Source organism: Pogona vitticeps, chromosome 1 (genome assembly GCF_051106095.1).
Source record: "Pogona vitticeps strain Pit_001003342236 chromosome 1, PviZW2.1, whole genome shotgun sequence".
NCBI lineage: Eukaryota > Metazoa > Chordata > Lepidosauria > Squamata > Agamidae > Pogona > Pogona vitticeps.
Genome location: NC_135783.1, coordinates 40,652,262 through 40,677,077, shown reverse-complemented (window position 1 = coordinate 40,677,077; position 24,816 = coordinate 40,652,262). Strand labels below are relative to the sequence as shown.

The 24,816-nt window shown below is 41.1% G+C and overlaps 1 protein-coding gene across 1 annotated transcript in view; it reads right to left on the bottom strand.

Annotated features, from left to right (window-relative positions):
- LOC110078686 (ALK tyrosine kinase receptor) overlaps nucleotides 1–19,733 on the bottom strand; it is a 171,867-nt gene extending 152,134 nt beyond the window's left edge. The window contains exon 1 of the mRNA XM_078383016.1: nucleotides 18,094–19,733. Within this exon, the coding sequence (XP_078239142.1) occupies nucleotides 18,094–18,257 (164 nt within the window). The 5' untranslated portion in view covers nucleotides 18,258–19,733. The remainder of the gene's footprint in view (nucleotides 1–18,093) is intronic.
- Nucleotides 19,734–24,816: the final 5,083 nt, after the last annotated feature.

Genomic DNA, 24,816 nt, shown 5'->3' with positions numbered 1-24,816 from the left:
AATTCCAATTGTACCAGTCTAATTTGGTGTTTCAGTTCCATCTCTTTTATCCTCATGGCCATTCCCCTTTTCTTGGCATCTGCCTCTGCCTGACAGATTTCAGCTCTTTCTTTTCTTCTGATTTCCATTTCCCTCACCCTCAGTTCATGCTGTTGGGCCATGAGCAATTTTCTAAGTTCTGGGTTCTGCTCTCCCGTGCTGTCACCCTGCACTGAGCCAAATTCATCCTCAGAACCTTGGTCAATCTGGGGGTCTTTCACTTCACTCATGTCTGCTACTTGGCTTCGAGTCAAGGGCATACCCCCCCCTCAGAACAGGCTGCTTTAAAAAGTCAAGCCTCAGAATAAAACGACCACTTTTTTCCTTTTTGCCTCAGAACCAGCTCTCCCTAGAGATTGCTGCTGTTCTTCAGCACTAAACTTGCAACAGTATCGAGTCAGAGCCTACCCCCCTCTGCTGGGCCTCTCAGCTGGCAAGCTAGCTCGCTGTTGCTACGCAGTTTTTCCTCAGCTTTTTCCCGCCAAAACTAGGCTGCCTCAGAGCACCTTAATCTAAGTCTCCCCAGTTGGCACGTTCTTCTACTAGCGCACCTCCCCGTGAGGTACACCTAGAAGATTACCTACGCGCCTCAGACTGTCCCTGACTAGACCCCCCTTGCTCTGGGCACACCTGCCAAGGCTTTGCTGGACCACTGGACAACTGGACCAGTCGTATCCCACACGCTGGACACCAATCAATGTGACAAACCCAGACCTACTGGGATATGCCACACAGTTACACTAAGCTGCCACCAACCATTCCCTATAATAAGTCACACAGACCAGGGATGGATTTTTAAACAACAAAAGAATAAGGTTTATTTTAAATACAAACAGGGTAAATAAAACAATCAGGTGAATAAAATAAAGTAACGTGGCTTATTCTCACACACACAAGCATACAGTTTGGTTCACCTAGAACCTTTAACTTAAAGCACAGACCCTGAACCCATCAGTTCTGGCTAACCCACAGACACCTGAACCTATCAGGTTGGTACTCTGACCCACAGTAGTACCCTGTCTGACACACAGACTTCCACAACAGCTTCTTCTTCCCAGCTGCTGCTTCGTCACCTCCCAGTGTCTCACAGTCTGTCTCAGCATCTCCCTTCACCACACAGGCATCACATATTTATACAGTACAGCCCCTCCTCCTGATGTCCCGCCTTCCACTCCCCATAGGATGGAACTTTCCCTCCAAACCCATGACAGACAGGTAACATCAGTGCTGTTATGTAACACTTGCTCCATGGTGTATCTGCTTCAGTAGAGGATTTAATGAGAAAAATAGGTACTCAGTGTCCTTGGTATCCAGAAGAGGGCAGCTTTAAGCTTTCAGATTGAGATAAAATTGGGAATAAACTGCACAATGACCCTGTTGCTCCAGTTAAAGTCCTCCACACATGACATCTTTGCCAGAATGCAATTTCAAAGAATGCGAACCCTTTGTTAGCCCAGTCTTTAGCTAACTTTCCAACAGCCCCTCAGATTTTGCCACTCTCTAAGGCACCTGATCTCGATGAAAATACAAGCAATCCTCCTTCTTACGCAGCTCCTGCCGCTCTTCCAACGGCCCCTTCATCACTTTCTCTTCCCCCCTCCTCCCCCTTCCTCCCCTTCCTCGTTCAGCAATGAAGCAGATCTGATGTTATGGCCCAAAGAAGCCCGGATGATGTTGCTGCTGCCCTCCCCCTTATGTCTGTTTGTCCTGTGGCTTGTAATAATCAGGGACAGAATGTCCATGAAAGTCTTCCCCTTGCCAAGTTTAAAGAGTTGGGGGGAAAAGGTACAATTGAAAACGGATTCCATAGCAGTTTTACTCTTGGGCTGGTTGATGGGCTACGAGGAAATGGAAATCTTATTCCAGCTCAATCGAAAGCCTTGGTTAAAGCAATGCTCACTCCTGCTCAATATGTATTGTTTATGCAGGAATGGAAAGACGCCGCTGCGATTCTGGCCATGGTTAATTTACCAAACAATATTGTGTGTCTGTAGATATGCTAAATGAAACTAAAGGTGATAGTGAACTAAATATAGAACTAAGCGAAGAAAAGTGACATTTGGAAATTAAATTATCCCCCTGCCCCTCCACACCCATAGGCATTATTATCTAGTTATAGAGCTCATGATATAGGGTTCCAGTGTCACCAGCCCCACACTCTTTGTCAGCTATCTGCTAGACAAGGCTCTTTCTGTGGTTAAAAAACCAGTCACTTAAAAATTCTTCTTGCTTTTATGATGGTGGTTTACTGAAAGTTTGAAATGTTACTTTGAAAAAAGCAACTTGTTCTGTTTTTGGGATCAGGCAAGACCATTGTATTCATGGCTGCATGGTCATATTTCTATTAAAACTGGTTATTTTAAGAACTGTATTGGTTAGTATTCCTCTGCTACCCTCATCTTCTTTTCCTTTTGTATCACATCTTTATTTAGACTATACACCTGAAGGCAGAGTCTGTCTTCTTTTAGCTATCTTGAAACATTTCTCAGCTGAAGAGAAAGGTAAAAAAGCTTTAAGAAAACAAAGACATACCAACAAAAATATAAGTGAAAAAATGTGTTTTGAACACAGGAACTCCAGTTAGCTATTATGGTCAATGAAAGCAGCTTCAGTGGGAAAATCTGGGTAGAATAGGCAAAAGGAGATTTGAGTAGGTTCAAACAATACATGGAATGTTTATGACAGTAGCTTGGTGGGAGTTATAAGTATCCTCATTTTCCAGAGGCATGAATGTCTGCTGTTATCAACATTATCAAAAGCATCCCTAGCTAGGAAACACAAGTGGTTAATTTCTTTTGCTGAAAGAATAAGCTGGGAATGTGATTGTGGTATCAAGTAACCCTGGGTTGGGCAAATAATTGACTTTGAGAGTAGCTATTTGAGAAATTCCCAAATGCAAATATATTGGCATATGTAGTTGAGGTGAAAAAGTTTATTATGTAACCAGACACAGAACACAGAAAAATAGTTTACAGCTCAAAATACTACAGTTAGATTGTATTGGTATGCCCACATTTCCTGGATATGATATCAGACCTGCAAGAGGTATGTTAAACTGGAAGAATTACTGTCCCCTTGTTCTATATACAGTTTGGAAAAATCCCTTTTTGGGACTACGATTCACACAATCCCAAAACCAACTGTATTCATGCCTAGTGGCCATGACAGCTGGGGGATTCTGGTTGGTATAGTCCCCCAAATTAATTCATGCTTAATTAATTCAAGCCCATGCAGAAGTATTTATGATCCACAGGCCAAGATTTTTATTTTACTCTTGCAAGCAGCCTTAAGTTGGGCTTAAGAGGGTGAGAGACATTTAAATAACTATTGACATACCGCTGAAGACATAATGAGTGAAGGTGTCACATGACCTCTGAGGTCACATGATTGCTGGCACAACAGTGCTCTAAGTTCATAACAGTTGGCCTTTGCCCACTTGCTGTTTTCCTGCCTCAACAGCGATTGGGAGCAGAGTGAGTTAGAGAGACCTTGGCTTTTCAAAATTACTTCTGCCTCCTTCCTTGGTTGTGGCACTTGTAAATCCTCCGTTCTTTTAGAGATCGGAGATAAGCCAGCTTGACTGGTTATAGCTGTACAACAGCTGGGGCAGTCAATGACTGCTTCCGCCGGAGGTGACTGAGAGCAGGAGGGAAAACTTCAGTTAAGGAGGGAAGAAAGGTGCAAGGGAGAGAAGGCTCAAAGGTGCGAGAGAGGGATGGGTGGAAATGGACAAGAGAGGAAATGGACATACTGAACTGAAGAGGAAATGGGCATACTGAATGAGGGGAAATGGACATACTGAACTGAAGCAACTGAACTGAAGCAATTGTTGAACATTGAGGAAGGGCTTGTGTGTATGTGTGAGAGAGGGAGAGAAACACACACAGAGAGAGACTTGACTCTTCCATAAAACTATGAAAAAAGGAACCTTGCAAAATTTAATCTCCACTGCATTTAGCTCTGCAATTTCTGCTGAGAACAGCAAGTATTTCAAGATTCTGTTTAGACTCTAAATTGAACTAGGCAGAACTGGAATATTTAGCAGAGTCTCACTAACAGCAAACACCGAGTAAAAGACAACCAACACACCTGGGACTAGATTTCTGAAGTTTGTAGCAATCATGTTTCTCTGTTTCTCATCCCCAAAGCAGGCAAAAATGTCATAGTTTATTCCCCAAATCTGAATCCCAGTCTCTTTGCTCCCGGTCCTGATTTGACTGCAACACCAAACAAAAGATCTTACAAACAAAAGACTGTGGCTTTCCTTATTGAGTCAATCCATCTCATGTGCTGGAAAACAGTTCTCCTGGATTGGGAGGGGGGAGTCTTGCAGAAATCAAATCCACACTCCATCTCAGTTTCCAGCTGTTGAGAGGCTGTTGAGGCTATTTACTGATTTGAACGAATATTTTCTTTCTGTAAATCATCCACCTGCTATGATAGAATTTTTTTTTAGAATGATTTGCCTTTGGTTTCTGCATTCCTTGATGTCTATCTTCCAAGTTAATATTGCGGCCATTGAAAGGAAAGAAGCATCAGTGTTAGAGGTTATGAGCCTTCTTCACTCAACCTTGGAAGTTTTGAAAGGCAGGCTAAAGGAGACATTTATTTCACTAAAAGTCAGGGAGATGTTGAGAAGACTTAAGGAAAGTGGTTGAGAAGAAGAGTGTAATAGTTTTACGGCAAATGTTGGATTGGTGTATGAAGCATGCATTAGTTACTTAGAAAAGTGGATGAAATCTTTTGATGACTTTCAGTGCTTTGGTTAGATGTTCTTAAGTAAAATCAAAGACAGAACCTTTGATGACCTTTGGACATGCATATTCTATCTGAAAGAGAAGGATATTATTGTGGATGATGTGTAGTTGTTTGACCAATACTGCAGTCTTAAATCATTTGTGCAAGACAAAAATGAACGGTTTTTTGGGAGACTCTTGCATGAACAGTGGAGTTTATTTTTCTAAAGTTGCCCAAATGCAAGTTGCTTTTCAGAGTTATTTTAAATTTGTGAATTATTCTTCTGTATTCCTGGACACAATGGCAATTAGAAAGTTGCCCAAATGCAAATTGCTTTTCAGAGTTACCTTAAATTTGTGAATTATTCTTCTGTATTCCTGGACACAATGGCAATGTAGAAAGAGTGTTCTCCTTGATTAATGTTCAATGGACAAAGGAAAGGAACAGACTCTTAGTTGACTCTGTAAAAGGCATCATTCTCACAAAATACAATTTGAAGAATATTACTTGTGAACAGTTTTATGCATATGTGATTGCTAATGAAGATCTTCTGCGAAAAGTTGGCTCTTCTGAGAAATATGTAGTGTAATTAATACAAATTATAAGATAATAATTGTACAATTAGCTGTTTAAATACTGTTCTTTGGTATTTTGAAAAAAGCCTGAATTGAATTTATTTTATTTTTTAACATGGCTGTTTCTTGGTCAGTTCACTAAGAGACGTTTATTGGCAGCAATTGTAATAAAATTGTATTGATTGCGGGTTTAATCTGGAACTATTCAGATGAAACATTCAATATGTCCTCCATTGTCCTCCTTTTTGTTTTTCTATGTCCTCCTTTTGGTACCAATGTATCTGGCAACCCTAATTCAGGTTCATAGTTTGTAGAGATGTGCGCTGTATCAACGGACAGGATTGCTTCTTGTTCTGTCTATAGCTCTGGAAACTACATTAAGGCATTGCCTGGGTAGTGTAGGTTTAAGGTGGCGAGGTCTGGCAGGGCAGTTGATGTGGTACTTTTGAGAGGTTGCTGTTGTTTTTTTAAAAGAGATAAATGGGTTTGTTAGGGGGCAGCCAGATGTAAACTGGATTTCAATGACACACTTCCCACACAGACGGGAAAGAGTAGCATTTGTGGGGATCCTTTTCTGGGTGCCCCTTTCTGATGGAGCCGTGGGTGTAGTTGTTGGAAATGAAACAGAAATGTTTCATTTCTGAAACATCTGCCCACTCTGCATGATTAATGTGTGTATTTCATCCCTAGCATTCATTAGATTGTACTGTATTCGGTTAATCTCCTTCCTTAGTAACCATAATTAGAAAAAAAGTTTTCATTTATTTTGTTCAGAAATGAGTAATAGAACTCTTTACATATTGTTTCCAAGTCTGAAGGGTTCCAAAGATTATTGTGTCTGAAATATTTACCCATTTAATGTGTTAATATGCCAGGATCTATTGACTTGTTCAGCTTAATAGTTCTCTTTCTGGGTTGATTTCTCTTGTATTTATTTCCATATTCATAGTGTTAATTACTAGCTCAAAATTTAAAGAGATAGTGGTTTATAAATGTTAATACATATCACATAATTATCTTCTAGGTAAAACAACATATCTTATGGTTAGGCACTGACCAGCTAAGGGATCAAAACTCAATTTAGATTTATTTAGTTTTTACTACCTTCCCTTCTCATACAGGCCAAGACACTGACCAGGTAGGAGATCAAACCTAATTTTGGTTTATTTTTTTTCCATTTTTACCACCTTCCCTCCTTATGCATGTGAAGGCATTGACCAGGTAAGGAATCAAAATCAATTTCTGTTCATTTTTTCCGTTTTAACTGCCTTCCCTCCTTATTCAGGTAAAGACACTGAGAAGGTAAGAGATGAAAACTAATTTTGGTTTATTTTTTCCATTTTAACAACCTTGCCTCCTTATACAGGTAAAGAAACTGACCAGGTAAGAGATCAAAACTAATTTTTGTTTATTTCTTCCTTTTAAACTGCCTTCCATCCTTATACAGGCCAAAATACCAACCAGGTAAGAGATCAAACCTAATTTACCTTACTCAGGTAAAGACACCGACCAGGTAAGGGATCAAAACTAATTTTGGTTTATTTTTTCCATTTTAACAACCTTCCCTCCTTATGCAGGTGAAGACACTGACCAGGTAAGGAATCAAACCAATTTCTGTTCATTTTTTCCATTTTAACTGCCTTCTCTCCTTATTCAGGTAAAGACACTGAGAAGGTAAGAGATCAAACCTAATTTTGGTTTATTTTTTCCATTTGAACAACCTTGCCTCCTTACACAGGTAAAGACACCGAGCAGGTAAGGGATCAAAACTAATTTTGGTTTGTTTTTTTTCCATTTTAACAACCTTCCCTCCTTATGCAGGTGAAGACATTGACCAGGTAAGGAATCAAACCAATTTCTGTTCATTTTTTCCATTTTTACTGCCTTCTCTCCTTATTCAGGTAAAGACAGTGAGAAGGTAAGAGATGAAAACAAATTTTGGTTTATTTTTTCCATTTTAACAACCTTGCCTCCTTATACAGCCCAAGACGCTGACCAGGTAAGAGATAAAAACTGGTTTTAGTTTATTTTTTCCAGTTTTACTGCCTTCCCTCCTGTGCTGTGATGTTTTTTGTGTTTTGGTGTGATTTTTCCCCCAACCCCATCACGCTTGGGCTGGCTGTGTGTATGTGGAGGATGTTTTTGTGTTTTTTTCCCCAGCCCCATGGTGTTCCACTGGAGCTGGCTATGTGTGGGGGGGTTGTGTTTTCCCTCCCAGCCCCATCACATTCCACTGAGGCTGGCTGTGTGTGTGTTTTTTGAGTGTTTTTCCCCAGCCCCATAGCGTTCCGCTAGGGCTGGCTGTGTTTTTTGTTTGTTTGTCTGTTTCGGTGTGTGTTTTTTTGGCCCCAGCACATTCCTATGGGGCTTCCAGTGTTTTATTTTTATTTAATTTATTTTTGGGGGTTTTCTTTTATGGCCGGAAAGGATTAATGGGGTTTCTATGTATTCCTATGGGAAATGGTGCTTCGACTTATGACCATTTTGAGTTATGCACATCTTCTAGAATGGATTATGGTCACAAGTCGAGGCACCACTGTAGTGTGGTTGCTGACCTTCAGCCAGACATCCTGGAGAGTGAAGTCAAGTGGGCCTTACAAAGCATGGCTAACAACAAGGCCAGTGGAGGTGATGGCATTCGAGTTGAACTATTTAAAATCTTAAAAGATGACGCTGTTAAGCTGCTACACTCAATATATCACCAAGTTCGGAAAACTCAGCAGTGGCCATAGGGTGGGAAAAGATCAGTCTACATCCCAATCCCAAAGAAGGGCAGTGCCAAAGAATGCTCCAACTACCATACAATTGCACTCATTTCACACGCTAGCAAGGTTATGCTCAAAATCCTCCAAGGTAGGCTTAGGAGTTTGTGGACCAAGAACTCCCAGAAGTACAAGCTGGATTTCGAAGGGGCAGAGGAACTAGATACCAAATTGCTAACATGCACTGGATTACAGAGAAAGCCAGAGAGTTCCAGAAAAACATCTACTTCTGCTTCATTGACTATGCAAAAACCTTTGACTGTGTGGACCACAGCAAACTATGGCAAGTTCTTAAAGAAATGGGAGTGCCTGATCACCTTATCTATCTCGTGAGAAATCTATATGTGGTACAGGAAGCAACAGTTAGAACTGAATATGGAACAACTGATTGTTTCAAAATTGGGAAAGGAGTACGACAAAGCTGTGTATTGCCTCCCTGCTTATTTAACTAATATGCAGAATACAAAATGCGAAAGGCTGGATTGGATGAATCCCAAACTGGAATTAAGATTGTTAGAAGAAATATCAACAACCTCAGATATGGAGATGATACCACTCTGATGGCAGAAAGTGAGGAGGAATTGAAGAACCTCGTAATGAGGGTGAAAGAGGAGAGCGCCAAATATGGTCTGAAGCTCTGCATCAAAAAAACCTAAGATCATGGCCACTGGTCCCATCACCTCCTGGGAAAGTGAAGGGGAAGATATGGAGGCAGTGACAGATTTTACTTTCTTGGGCTCCATGATCACTGCAGATGGGGACAGCAGCCACCAAATTAAAAGACGCCTGCTTCTAGGCAGGAAAGCGATGACAAACCTTGACAGCATCTTAAAAAGTATCACCTTGCTGACAAAGGTCCATAGAGTCAAAGCTATGGTTTTTTTCCAGTAACGATGTATGGAAGTGAGAGCTGGACCATAAAGAAGGATGACCACCAAAGAACTGGTGCTTTTAAATTGTGGTGCTGGAGGAGGCTCTTGAGAGTCCCCTGGACTGCAAGGAGAACAAACCTATCAATTCTAAAGGAAATCAAACCTGAGTGCTCACTGGAAGGACAGATCGAGAAGCTGAGGCTCCAGTCCTTTGGCCATCTCATGAGAAGAGAAGACTCCCCAGAAAAGACCCTGCTGTTGGGAAAGTGTGAAGGCAAGAGGAGAAGGGGACGACAGATGACGAGATGATTGGGCAGTGTCATCAAAGCTACCAACATGAATTTGACTCAACTTCTGGAGGCAGTAGAAGACAGGAGTGCCTGGTGTGCTCTGGTCCGTGGGGTCACAAAGAGTCGGACATGACTTAATGACTAAACAACAAAATAGGTTGTTGGCAGAAGAGGTAAGTAAATGCTTGGGAGGAGCACAAGGTCCTATCCAGACCTGCTGTCTCCCATATACACTTTACACATTTCGTCTTCATCTCACTTCTTAGCCAAATCATCACCCCCCTCAGTCCCTACATCTGAATTCACCCACTATCACATTGACCTGCCCTCCTCACATCTCCCTCCCTCCAGCAACTGACAGAACATGTCTCTTCTCCTCCTACCCCCAATCCCCCATCATTGCTCTCGCTATGTACATACCCAGACATACTATTACTTTTTCAAAAAAACCCAAAAAAACCTCATCACCTCTAGACCCACCCAACTCCCCTCTCATACATACATACTCCACCTTCTTCTCAGCCATATGGCTCCCCTACACATGACAACTCCTCTGCCCCACATGGACAAAAAAGCATCCCACTATGCACTCCCCTCATCCCTTCCATGCCCCACATGCCCGAGAGCTCTAACCAATCCCTCATGCCATTTATAACATGCCCCCCCACAACCCACCCCTTAATAGAGGGGTTAAAATCAGTTAATTGTGTTCCTAGTTAACTCCAACACTTGAGTCCATCTTTGTATTTCTGGAGCTGGTGGGCGATATATACCTCTGTTGGTGTGGATTCATACACTGGCTTGGAACTATTTTTCCCACCTCTCCTGATGTGACATAGGAAGGTAGAGAACTGGCACTTCCCACAAGGCTGTGCTGGGTTTTTTTTGGATGTGGGTGCAATTATAAGATCCTTCTGCCCCCTGCCAGCCCTTTTTCCTTTGAGTTAACCTGCCCGCCCTGGGTCCAGTGTGGCTGAGGTGGTCGCTTCGGGGCTGGATAGGAATTTTGGGTCCCTCTCACCTGATTGGCATATAAAAGGTTGGCAGACATATTTTTGCCTATCCCACACTGTTTACCCATGGGATTCTGAGGGCTATTCTAGGTTTGAGTCACATTTAAATAGGTCAAACTGTCAGGTAGTGCAGAAGAGAAGGTGAGTTTCAGTGAGTTCCGAAAAAGCACATGGTGTCTTACTGCACCCAGCATCACAGCAACCAGGATCTAGCGTTTTACTTGCTGGGATTAGGGGAGAATAAGGTATAGTCCCATCCATTGAATGTCTTAGTCCTAGGCAATTGGATGGATGGCAGATAGGGAGGTTTTTCTTCCCAGTCTGTGGCCACTGTAGCGTTCAGCCCTGCCCTCACCTGTCCGTCACAGCTGAGCAGTGGAAAAGCAGCCAATGAGGGGACGGAAGGTGGTGCTAAAGGGGAAGGAGCTGGGATATAAATGGGGGTGTGTGGAGTATGAGAGGGAGATTTTTTGAGTGATTTGAGATTTGTGAGAGAGATTTAGTGAGTCTGTGGGTCTGTGAGCCAAAAAGTCAGTGAGAGAAGGGTCTGTGTGTCAGTGAGTGAGAGATATTGATTATCAACTTGTGATTTACCTATTTTATTTTGTTAATCAAATAAACACGTTTTTAGTTTCAAAGCAACACTTGTCTTCTTAAATAATTGATACTGAACTGAAGTATTGGTGGCAGCAACTGAGTAAAAGAGTGAGCACCTCCTGGAGACCTGAGATAATAGAGGCTTCAGCGTGCTTGCTACAGCCAGCTGGGTATGAGCTGTTCAGGGGACAGCTCTGACCAGGGGCTTGGGACTCACCTGCTTAGGATTGGAGATGGGGTAAGTGATACCCTAGAGCCTGCTCCAGGGATCCAGATGACATCCAGGCCCCTTTGCAGGAGGAGAGTGATTGGAAGTTAAAACCAATAAAGTGTGGCCCTAGTTAACTCCAACACCTGTGTCCGTCTCTTTATTTCGGGACTGGGTAGGCAGAAATTAAATAACAGGGTGGAGGAAAACAGTGAATATTAATTTCATGAACGTTAACATATCATGTGAATAAATCTACAGTGTTTTGGAAATTCATAGTATAACTGTATATTCCAAATTGTCAATAGTCAACAAGGGACCACGGCAGAGTATTACAACTACAAAAATTTTCAAATGCTTTCAAGATAGTTTACATTCCTCCTCTACATTTTCTCTTTTGCATTCTTTTTCAACATCTCCACAGTACATCCCAAAAGCAGTCTTGACTGCCACTAGCAAAGTTCCATCTCCCTCCCACCCCTCCAAATGTAGGATATCCACAAGAATAATCACTAGACAGATTTCCTACTGATTCTGCCTCTTATCACACAAGAGGTGTGTCCACGGCCCAGTTAAAGGAAACCTACGGACCAGTGCCAGGCTGCAGACCGGGGGTTGGTGACCCCTGGTCTAGCAAATAAACCATTTTGCGAGGTAATCATCTAGCGGGGCACCACTGTATTTAAGAAGAGGTTTGAACTCAGGTATCCTGAATCTTGATCTGTCTCTCTGTTTGCTACACGATGCCGTAGCTCAGAGAAATTTGAGAGGCAAGGACAGTTTGACTGAATCTAGGAGGGAAGAACAAATTCTCCAACAGTTTCTAAAAGGCAGGGTTCCCCATTAGCCATGATTGTAGCTCAACATTGTTCTTTTGCTCCCAAACAACTTTTGTTCTTGGCACAGACACTTAAAGTGACAACCACCTCAGTTGTAGCAGATAGCCTGGATGTTGATGCCCTCTATTTAGTATCATTATAAGATATTACATTCGTGCTACTGGGGAGGCAGCCACAAAAAAAAATTGTGGAGAAATTTAGGAAAAAATTCTGCAAAATGCTCTTCCATTTGTAGGGGAGAAAAAAAACAATATAAGAGTGTTTCTCATAAAATTCTGTTCTGACAGATTTTGGCTCAGCATCTATACATTCTTCACAGCTCAGCCCCTTCCTCAGGTCTTCCAAATGCTCTTTTTGAAGGGCCATCATAGATACATCTTGTCTCCATTGTAGATGCTTATAATATAGCTGCTTCCTTTTAAGATCCTCATCAGGTAAGACGGAGGGACCTGTTGTGTCCAATTCCATGAAAATGAGAAAGCTAGTATTGTGTCATAATTTGACCTCCTGGAAGTTTTATGTCACCATGAAAGAGGCTTTTCTTGCCTCATTCTGAGGGCTTTTAAGAATTCATTAGGATTGTATTTTGGAGCTGACTGTAACATTGTAAGGCAGGCAAGGATGCTGTTTTTGTTTTTTGTTCTTTTACATGTCTCTTCAAGACTCAGTAGTTTCCCCGGCACCCCCTGCTTCCTGCTCTTAAAAGCATTTTACCTTAGACATTAAAGTGTGGGAAGCTCTGTGGAGTGCAAGGTGAGGTGCCTGCCTGCCACAAAAATGATTATACAATGAAAGGCTTTCACATTGTGTCATAAGATAAGCACAAGATTCCTGAATCTGATCCACGTGAATTTCCCCAAAGTTACTTCTCCTCTGTTGTTCTTCTTGAATAGAATTTATTGAGAAAGAATCACATTGAAAAAAAAATGACTGAAATTCTCAGAAGAATTTAAAGACGTGCTATTCATATTTTTTTTGGAATACAAATCCTATAATTTTCCATTCTGGGAGTCCAAGCTGACAGACAGAGAACTTAACATGACTCTCCTAGTAAAAAGGCCTAATGTGAAAAGCTTTTGTGGCCTAGCTACATCTAACTCCACCCAAGCTTCCTGTTCAAAAAGGAAGCTGCACCAGTGCTAGGTGGGAACTTCCTTTCTGAACATGAAGCTAGGTAAAGTTGGACCACAAAACCTTCTACTTTAGACCTTTCTCCCAGCTGAGGCACATTTAGGTGTCTAGGTGTTTTTCTATAAATTGGGAATGAGAATGTTGAGATTTCTAGTAAAACAAACAAACAAAATACACATACAAACAGATAGCATATCCCAACAAGTTCAGGGCTTTTTGGTGGGGTAAACATGCACCATGGATGACATCCTGTTGGACATGGTCTGTCTGCACATGTCCATGTCCAACAGGATGTCATCAATTGGCAGTTGCAGATTGATGCTGATTAAAGGACTTCCTTCTGTAATCTCAGAAGGAAGTCCTTTGTCACTTTACATACAAGTTACACACTCCCTGAAATCACAAAAGGAAACCAATAATCAGCTATCATCTGCCAGTGATATTTCCACTGCACAGGTGCAGCTGTGCAATAAGATTCCAACTGATTTTTATTTCATATAGAATTAATATTTCTGACCTTTTTGAATTTCCATTCCCTCTGGCCATCTGATTAGTCCATGCAGAGATTACACTGCACTGATTATAGATGGATTAGAAAAAGACCTTTAATTGCCCAACTTGTGTCAGTCTGTTTATCTGTGCTAGGATGTCCTTGTTACCTTTCAAGAAATGTTAAACAACCAGCATTAAAACCATCCCTTTGCTGTACTTTTTGCATCCCTGGCATGTATATAAGTGTCTGCCTCCTGAAGTTATACTGTATAGCACTACATCTGATAAAGCAGGCTGCAGTTCATGAAGTCTTATTTGCAATAAAATATATTAGCCTTTACAGAGCCATGAGATATATACATATATATTTGCAACACCACACTACCGTGGCTCCCACCTTCTTATAGAGTGAATATTGCATTTTGCACTATTTGATCTCAGTCTTCTTCTCTTTCCCCACACTGCCATTTGACTAGGCATGCAAAAACAATGTCGTTGTTAGTTTATAAATACCTGCCATACAATGTGCTTGGGAAATTCTACCAGGAGAGGATGCAGCATCGTACTTTTCATGCACATTTGTTTTTGAACATATGGTTTACTTTGTATTGGTATTTCATCCAGCATTTCATTTTTTCATATTTCTGATGAAATGGACCTGTCCACAAAAGCTCACACTAAAATATAATAGTTAGTCTTTAAGGTGCCACATTTCTCTCTCTCTCTCTCTCTCTCTCTCTCTTGTCTTTTTTGGATTTTGTTTGATGAAACTACTCCAGTTATTACTTCCTCAGGCCCAGGACGGCTTCCATAGGCCGACTTTGAACTGTGCCAGTTTATTTTATTTCTCCTTAGAATGACCCACTCAGTATCAGACCAAATACAAATGCTAGGGAGAGGATGAGTGGGATGATATCCAAGTGACAGGCACTCACAAAGATGAATTGATGTGCATTTGACCACAGTATTAATTGGAATCAAATCAGTAAAATTGTAGCTAGACTGTTAACATCAGAACAGGGCCTTGCAAGTAAAAGACAAGAATGCAAGTCTGTATGTAGTTAAAGGGGGAAATGTTACCTTGGCAACACATAAATATATTATTACTCTTAAACGATGCTAGTGAAATATCAAAGCTATCTTCAAAGGAAAGTGCAGATAAATGAAACATAGCTAAATGGAAGAAAGTAACTACGTCTTGCCATAGAGGGCAAAGGCAGCATAGGGGAACAGCTAAATGAGGCAAATGTTGTATTTTCATCTTATGTATTAATTATGCATCCAGTATCGTTGTCCCTTTTGTGTTAGCAGGCATGCTGCTCTTTCTAGAGGCAGCGAGATGAAAGACATTTTCTGCATAATATTACAGGAGGCAGGGTAACCCTTATAATGAAACTCATTATTCTAGGGTCACTGAGTTGAATAAAGAACTAAGGCTCAAATCTTCACAATCCTAACATACAGTAAATACACACTTTACTATAAGAGATGATTTAGTGACTTCCCATCTAACTAGGGGCATGTCCAGACAGGCATTTGTCTCCCCCCATTTGTTGCTGTGCTGGGGCGGGTTGGTTTGCTCTTTTTTTCAGTATCCATAAAGCAAGTGGGCTAAATTGCCCCAAATTGTTCTCAGGGCATCCTAACCCACACCTTTTTGAGCCCCTTTCAGGGCTTTCTACTTTTTTCAGTACAGGCTGGTGAGCTCTAGTTTCCCAGCATATGCGGTCACAGGGAAGGAATCAAAATCAAGCCTTGAAGCTCTCAAAGCTACCAAGATTCCTTCTGGTTAGAATTTCCACTATCATAAAGTGCTTGCTAAATGAGCCATGTCAGGATATCAGCAAACTGAACACTTAAGACACTTTTTCCCCTTCCTCTTCTTTTTATGAAGTGTTTGTCTGTTGCATGCAAAAGAGAGGTAGAAAAGGCCAGCACATCTGGAAGGCAAAGTGCAAATGGAGATACGTGCATGGATCCATAACAGAGTGTTAAGAGCCTCTTTTATTTTTACACAGAGATCCTGTTGGAGAGGTCTCTTGTTCAGATGGACACACACACCCTTTCCTTTTAAATCTGCTTTGCACCCTCCAAGCAATTCCTCTCTCTTCTCTCCCTCTCTCTCTCTGTACAATATAAGGTGCAAAGGGAGGGGGATCTCTTCCTTTTGTCTCCATAGGTGGGATGAGTGAGGGTGGGTTAGTGCACACACGCCTTCTCTGCATGTCCTGCTTCTTTCTTTCTGTCCCCCCTCCTCCAAACTCAGTGTAGTCAAACAGAAGACAGGTGTCTGTTTGTTTTGGGTCAGTGATCAACCACTTTTTCTCCTCTTGCACCAGCACATGTAGCTTGCCTCTCTCTCTCTCTCTTTCTCTGCCTCTCCTGCCTGCCATTCCCAGCCATACTTTAACCCTAACTCCATTCCTTTCTTCCAAACTCTAGCTTTGCATCAACATGCCACTTCAGGACACTGGAAATAAGGTCCCCTGAGGTCCCAATGACATTTGGATGTGAGGATTGCATCAAATGGCACATCACTTCTCCCTGCAACCTCAAGAAACTGCACTGAAGGAGCCAGTCTGTACATGCTCTTAGTCAATGCTGAAGAGCCAAACCATGGGTGTGGGAAATATTCTCGGGTTGCACAGAAACTCTTATGGCTGCCAATCATTCCTTCATCAGGCAGACTGCTGACTGATTGCCACAAAATGGATGCTGTAATGTGGGGAACTGTAAGAAGATTGGGACATATGCATATTTGATATACCAAGACACAGCTTAGATACAGTTTATTGTGTCATCCCTTTAGATAAGGGGGTAAGTCTATATGCATGAGGGAGGTCAGAAAAGAGTAACAGATAGACAACACTTGTGTGATACATTTTTCCCTTCTGACAAAAATTTCCTCATAGATACGTGCTTCAGCAATCAAACCTGAAAACTAAAATTGTGTTTACTTTCCAACAACCAGTTAGAAAAGGAAGCATACTATATGCACAATATACACCTGAGGAAAATTGCATGCTATGACAAACATCTTTCATCACTTAAAGGAGCACCTCTTCTAAATATTTGCAGAGTATATCTATTTGCCCGTAAAATAAAGGAAAAGAAACAATTGTTCCTCTTTAGGAGAAAAAACTGGATGTAAAGAAAAACAGGAGGAGCGCTGAGACTGTTGCTGTGCTTTTACATTTGCAAAGAAAGGAAATATTTAAAAAGTTCACAAGTTTTCAATGCTCTGTCATCAAAAGAGCATTAAATTCAAAGCTGCTGCCAGTTATGTTGGTACTACTCATCCATGAGTAGAATTTCTCTCTACTCATGGATGTGGGAAACAAACAAAGACAAGGACTCAGCTGAAAAATCCAGCCAAATTTTGTTTTCATCTTGGAAGCAGGTTAGAGACCCAATGAAAATGAAAAGGGACAACTGAGAAAATGTTGCTGAAATATGCAGGGGTGTGTTGGTAGGGTTGTTATTTACCTCACTCAGATGTCCTTAAATGGTACACAGTTTGCTAGGACCTTAGGATGGGGATTTTCAAGGCACATTAAGCACACCATCTGGTATTTATACTCTTTGCTTGTAACACAAGTTTAATGTAAGGAACTGGTTTTGAACTATGACATCAGGGTCCCAACATCACAGAAAGGATTGGCTCTTCTATCCCATTGCCTCAGAATGGTTCCTTAACAATGACTCAAAGCAAGATTCCTTGACTTTACCATACATTCATTTGATATCAAGCCATAGATGGTTCATGACTGGAGCAGGGGTATTGCCACTGAAACTTTGGGGTAAGGACTCCTGTCCTGATCCAAGAGCCTCCCCTGCCTCAAAGGTAAGCACAGAATAAATCTTAGAGCTTACATATAATAGACACTAAGAGTAATATTTTTTCCAGTATACTAGGATCTTTTAGAAATGCAAATTACTTTGACTGGGGTGGCGATTGTAAGGAGTGTCCTTCGGAGTGCAAAATATGAAGAAAGGGTTGTCTTTCTTCTCCTTTTCTCTGATCTGATGTGTTGTCCATCTACCCACAACTGATACATTTTGCATTTTGTAGAAATAAACAAAAGGACCTTGCACTGGTAAATGAAAAGATGAATTTATTTATTTTATTTATTTATTTTATTTATATCCCGCCTATCTGGTCAGACAAGGACCACTCTAGGCGGCTAAATTCAACATTAGCTGTAGTTCATCTCTTTCTACCTGTCCTGCCACAGCATCTTCAATCTGTAGGAGACTGGCCAAAATTTTCTTGTCTACTTATGCTGGCATAACACAAATACGGTAACTCAAGAAATCTCCATAGACATTATCTACTGCATAATGACTTGTGTGATCCAGTGTGCAATGAATAATGTCTATGGAAATTTCTTAATCTGTGTCAATCCGCCTCTAAAAATAATGCTTTTCCCACAGCTATTCAAGAGAATTTCAGCCAGTATCTCAAGAATTCTAGAGACCTGCAAGCTCAAAGATGCACATAATGATTTTTTTAAATTGATATATTATAGCATTCCTACCTGTCTGTTACATCAGGAAGAGGCTTGACCACCTTCTGCCAGATTCCCAGTCCTCTTCTGTTCTCAAAATGCCAGAGCTTCCTGCTATGTTCCTTCCCAGTCTTGTTCTCAACAAGGACCATGGAAATGTCTCCAAACAAGATGCCTTGTAGGAGCCATGACATTCGAAGCTATAAGGAAAAAGTTTACACAAAGGAAAGTTAAGCAGAGTGAACAATAAAATGCACAAACAATGCACTCTTCCAATTATAACCCATTTCGTCTAGCTTCTATTCTTTAGAGGAAAAGCTAGGGGACCTCTGGCCCTTCAGATATGTAAGGTGGCAGCTCCCACTACACTGTACTATTGGTTCTTCTGGGTAGGACTTCTGCAAGTTAGTCTAAGAACCATATCTAACTGGCAGTTCAACTAGACTCAAATCATCAAATCAATGGCATTTACAGTATTACACCAATGGATTAAATGAGTCTACTCTAGCTAGCACTAGCAATCGGATTCTGGCCCCAAACATTTGAAGGACCAAACACAGTGAACTGTTGTTCTAAGGGATGAACTGCAAGGCAATATGCTGGATAGGGACTGGGAAAAATCCTGTAGTCAGCCAATTTGCCCTCGGGCCCCATCTTACAGAGCAACTGCCTCTCTCAGACCTTCCATTGCACATTATAGTCTTGGGATATTGTTTTCTTCCTATGACGGCATGCTTCACTGAAAGGACAGATGAGAAAATTCTTGCATCTAACATACACCACTGACTTCTTTGGCTGAGTCTGCAAGTCACTTCTACCTGAAGCACATATTCTCCTATGAAAAGCACAGCATTGATACTTGCATGATCAAAAATAGCAAGGATCCTTCTCTCCCTTTAGACATAGCCTAATAGAAACAAGTTAAACTTGACAGCATTCCTGTAATGAACTCTTTTATATTCAGCTAGCAACAGAGAGAAGAACTGCAACAAAAGGATGTTATCAGCATTTATGCTGTCATTTCCAGGATACTCCTCTTTCAAAAAAATAGTTTTTTCTTCCTCTCTGCAATTTATTATAGATTTTCCAATTATGGTCCAGAGATATTTGTATTTTTTAATTGAAATATCACACCGGGATTTCACTCAGTTTAAATGTAACCAAGACCCTCTGCGACCTTTTATTTCTGTCACATAATTATTTCCTGCCATTTTCACCATTTAGAACATGCTCACCCTCGTTGTCACCAATAATGTGAACCCCCAGCAGACTCAGGATTAGCCCATTGCTTCCTCTAATGTGAAAGGTTAAAAGATAGAGAGAGGGTGCATCTCTGCTAACAAGTAATGTGTCAAAAATATTCTTTGAAGGCACAGATTTATGCACTCACAAAAAGCAACAAGAAAATGTTAAGTGAAGTAGCTTATTAGGATTAATACATTTAATAAAGGGCTCACTGGTATCATGTGACTAAGACTTTGAGCCTTGTCTACATTCAGGAGTGGAGTTCTTGTTTTGATTTGTTAATTCTCTCTCTTTTAGAACTTATTTTTACAACCAGTCATTGCTTATTAGATCAGTGTTGTTATCCTTTCACTGCTACTTCCCCTCACCCCACCCCAGAAGGCTTTAATGAAGCACTTCAGTACTTTTCCGTCTTTGCAGTGGAGCCACCAAATGCGTATGTATAGGGTGGCCCCACGGTGGTAGTTGGAAGAGCTCTTGAGCTATGTTTTCACTGGAATGTGTTTGAAGAACTCTCCCCCAGCTTCTTTATGATTCACAGGAATCCACATCATGCTGTTTTAGAACACTGGTCTACATGACCCAATACTGTAAGCAGTAATTAATTGAGAGCAGCTGCCTAGCATTTCAGGTAGACATATTCCCTTCAGACAATGCTCTTCATGTTGCCTGTTCTTTGCTGAGAATAATCTAATGCATTTATTTATTGTATTGTGGTACTTTGAACATGGACAAAGAAAGAAAGAAAGCATTTTAACATGAAAGAGACTACCATAATGCAGCTCAAGAAATGGACACAGCTGGTTTGTTTGTTTGTTTGTTTGTTTGTTTATTGAATTTTTACCCCGCCCCTCTAGGCCATGTCTACTCAGGGCGGTTTACATAGATAAAACAAAATAATATAATATATAAATATATATATTTATATATTTGCATAAGCTGGGGAGTCAGGAAAGTTTTAAGGATCAGATCATACTTTTGCACTATTAAAGAGCAGGCCGGGTAGGTGGGGCTCGTCAGCCATGGAAGGCAGCCCATCTAGGAGAAGGAAAACTCCGATTTCAAACCTCCACTGCCTTGTGGCTATATCCACTCATGGAAAAGGCTTCAGGAGTTAACCTCGAGGCAAAATCCAGAGCTGGAGTCCCGAAGGCAGCATGTGTTGTTCTGCCAACTCCTGCGACATTGCTGGAACCAGTTGTATTGGCTCTTGCCTTTCCATTGGACCATTTCAGCAGTGTGGAGAGGGGGGATCTGCTGCTTGGGAAACAGACTATCCTCCATATTACCTTACGCAGGCTTCATGCTCTGGAGAGGACACTCCTCGATTCAGAGCATGTTACCATAGTCTCTCGAGACTGAAGGATGCCTATGCCTAGGGTTATCTGCAGGTCCCCCAATTGGGTTCAAAGGCCAGTTTGATACATCTGACCAGATACCAGTTTGGTCCACATGAAGGGTTCCTATTATTGAACACAGATCAGTTTAGAAATTCAGATTGTCAGCTCTTCCATTAATGTGTATTAGAAAACCAAAACAGCTCTCACTTTTTATATTGGTGTATGCAAAATTTGGAGAAATCACAGAATGTGAGGAGTAAACTTGTCCAATTTCAGAGACCTCCCTTTAGAGGTTAAATATTGCTTTTCTATTAGAAGCAGTTCTTAAAACCATGTACCTTCAAGGTTTAATGCTGAGCATCACCCATTCATGATGCTTTTCTACCTTCCTCATAATGCTCTTGATATTGCTTGTTATTGGGCAAAATTGTCTATTTGTTAATTGTACAGTGGTACTTCTGACATCAATTAAGAAAGAAAAGTGCTGTTTTTGCCCTGCCACTGGCCCCTACTAATGGCAGCACCTTCTTAGAGCCCTCAGGAACCCTCCCAATGTCACACGTGAAGGAAACTATCAAAGAAGATCCAGGTTAGAAAAAAAGAAAAGAGTTAGGAGGATGGGTTAAAATGCTGCACAATCTTTAGCTGTTTGGACAGTGGGTGCAGGGCAATGGCCACTTGGGCAGGAAGGTAGGAGTACTTGGCAGACGTTAGTGGGCAAAGACAGCTAAATCAAGTATTGTACAGTCTTCCCAGGTGAAGAGTGTCTCCTTGCTTGCTTGTGGGCACCGTAGCCTAAACAATATTTCTGTGGTTCAGAGTTCCATTAACATACTGCTGCACTGATTAGTACCACAAAGACCAAATGAAATGGTCAGAGTATTTCATTGAAAGGCAGCTTGTTGGGCAAGGGAGAAAGGTGGAACTTCAATAACAAGAGCAACAACCGCCAGTTGGAATTATTCACATCAATTGTCTTGAAGTCACTGCTTTTGAAAATGTGGGTTGGATTTAGAAGGTGCAGGCAATTGGATGGAGGTGGGGTCTCTTATTTGCCTTCCTTTGCCATGCTTTCTTTTAACTGTGCCAGAAGGCAAAGAGCTGCCCTGTTTATGCCAGCTGAGTGCAAACAGAGCTTCCTCTCAACTGGCTGCCTCTCAGATGACGCTGGCTAACAGTACTGAAGGCAAATAATGCCAATTTCCTTTTGTTCAATGACTTTTTGCTTCCCACTTCCAAATGAGCATTTCTCTCTGCTGCCTTTCTTCCTTTTCTTTCTTTTTTTTCTTGTTGGCAATAACAGATCAGCTCCAGAATTGACTGCTAAATCGATTGAATCTGCATAATGGAATCAGGTCATTTTTCCTTGTTATTTTTCAGATTTTGAACTGACAGTCTGAGAGATATCAGGCAGGGATCAATCTCTGACCAATGGAGAAGTGCAGGGAGAACTAGCAATCCCACTCAAAGAACCTTCCTGCCATTGATAAACCAGGCAATAGAACAGGTAATTCTCCACTTCAACAAAAGCTTCCTTGTCAGGCTTGCTCTTCTGCTTGAGCAACAGGGAAATTTATTCTTTCAGGCTATAGACTGTTTTTGCCTTAGTCCTCTCCTGACCCTTGCAAGAAAATTTTCAAGTTAAGGATAGAAAATAAATTTTCTTGGTTCTTCATGTACTTCACAACTCCTGAGAATGGAAGATGTCTTCATCTCTGAAATTCTGACATTTTCAAGACTTGCGATGGGTGCATAGAAAACCATGTGATTATTTCAGAAATGTGCACTACTAAAAACACATACAGTTGCAAATTGTACATATATACATGCATTTAGTAAATGTAAATAATAATTGTATGCTATCAAGTCAATTTTGACTTATGGTGAGTCTTTTCAGGGTTTTTCAGGTAGATAATACTTAGAAATGGTTTATCATTCGCCTCTTCTGGGCATTCTGGGACTGCACAGCTTGCCCACAGCTAGATACCTAAACTACTGCGCTATCCAGCTTGCTTTTTTGCTTGCTTGCTACCTTTCTCCCCATAGGGACCCAAGGTGGCTCACAACAGATAAGAAATTTTAAAACACTATATAAATATCACAATTAAAAACAATTAAACATACATTAAGATTGAAAAAAATCAAGCATAAAAGCAACTTTAAAACTTTAAAAACCTATAAGGTAAAAATCAGCATTCCTGAGATAACTTACTGCTTAAAGGCCTGCCTGAAGAGAAAGGTCTTTGCCTGATGATGGAAGGTGAAGATCGAGGGGCCCGACCTGACCTATTGGGGAAGTGCATCCCAAAGTCTGGAAGCAGCCACTGAGAAGGCCCTTTCTCATGTCCTCACCAAGCAAGCTAGGGAAGCTGGTGGAACCGAGAGATAGGTTCTCCAGAGGATCTTAAAATCTGAGAAGGTTCAGATGGGTGATGTGAACCTTCAAATAGTTTGGACACTATCTGTATACAGCTTGATAGGTAATTAACCACACTTTGAATTAGGACCAAAAACAGACTGGCAACTAGTGCAGATGTTGTAGTAAGGGAGTTATGTGCTCCCTATTACCGGCACCAGTTAACAATCTGCAGCACTTTGAATCGGCTGAAGTTTCTGAACACTCTTCAGAGGCAGCCCCATGTAAAACACATTGCAGTTGAACTAATGGGATGTAACATACATTACAGTGGCCAAATCAGACATCTCAAGGAACAGGCACAACTGGCATACCAGCTTTCTGTTCAAATGCATTCCTGGCCACCACTGAAACCTGTGCATCCTACCTTAGGGTTGAGTCCAGGAAAATGTAATAATAATAATAATAATAATAATAATAATAATAATAATAATAATAATAATAATAATAATAATAATAATAATAATAATAATAATAATAATAATAATAATAATAATAATACCTTTATTGGCATGTAAAATAAACATAGGCTAGTTTGTTAGATTTCTGGATTCACAGGGAGCATGAAACAAATACATTCATTCGAGGTCAGGGCTTCACTTCCTAACAACTGACCCAAGGGAAACAGCTACTTGTTCCATAATGTTGACCACCTCCACTGATAATATAAAACGGACCTTGTCCAGATCAGATTTCCCCTCCAGCTCTAATAATATTGAGGTGACATACTTTTTGCAGCAGTCCTGATGAAGCGGACAGGGCAAGAACATGTGAGAAAGGATTTCCAAAGTACTCTGCTCATATGGACAATATCTTTCGAGATAAGGGGTTCTGTTATACCAACCATACGATACAGCACCAGGCATGACATTACATCTGGCAACAGAACAGGCCCTGTGGCTTTGTGGACATTTAAACAGCATGAGGAAACAGCTGGTTGTCCCATTTTAAAGGGGATGCGGAGAGACAATGGGGAACAAGACTTAACAGGTGCGCTCCATAATTCCTGAAACTCAGTGTTTATAATTTGTCTCTTAACTGTTTGAAATGCTAGTTCTGGACTTAGTGAACCTAAAGAGCCAAGAAAGAAAAAAATGTATATAAAAATGGGCTTTAAAAAGTGTATGCATTTCTGAATGGCCATGAAGTCTCACAAACTGGAATCTGAATGGAGCAAGAATACTACTGGGATTCAGAGAAACACAATGAGAATGAGAGGCATTGCCAAATCTTGACATCAAAAGAAGTGGACAGACTAGCCTTTTATGCTTCCTGGGTTAGAGCAATGTGAAGCAACTCAATGTGTGTTTGTGCTCACCCGTTTGCTCACATGCAAGTACACTAAGGCTCTGAGGATACAGACATCGAAAGGTCTCAATTCAGGGATCTCCAACTCAAGTGCTGCTAATCTGATAGTCCAAGCCTTGATGCTGGGGCCTGAGTCATTTTCTTGCCCCTCTGTTTCCAGTTCCACTGCTCTGATAAATTGGGCCACCTCTGCTTCATTGGAGTCAGAGCTCAGCCTGTGGCTTCGTTTTTAAGTTCTGACCGTCTTGCTCACTGCCGTACAGAAGCCAAGTCCGGCATTATAAAACTCCAAGACAGCACTCTAAGCCTATCTCTCCAAATTGGTAGCCAAACATATTAGTTTGAGAGCTAAAACATTTGGTAAATTGGAATGGATGTATTACTTTTCACACATGGCAGCTGTTTGGATAAAAGGAATTATTGGCATCAAACATGGGAGTCCAG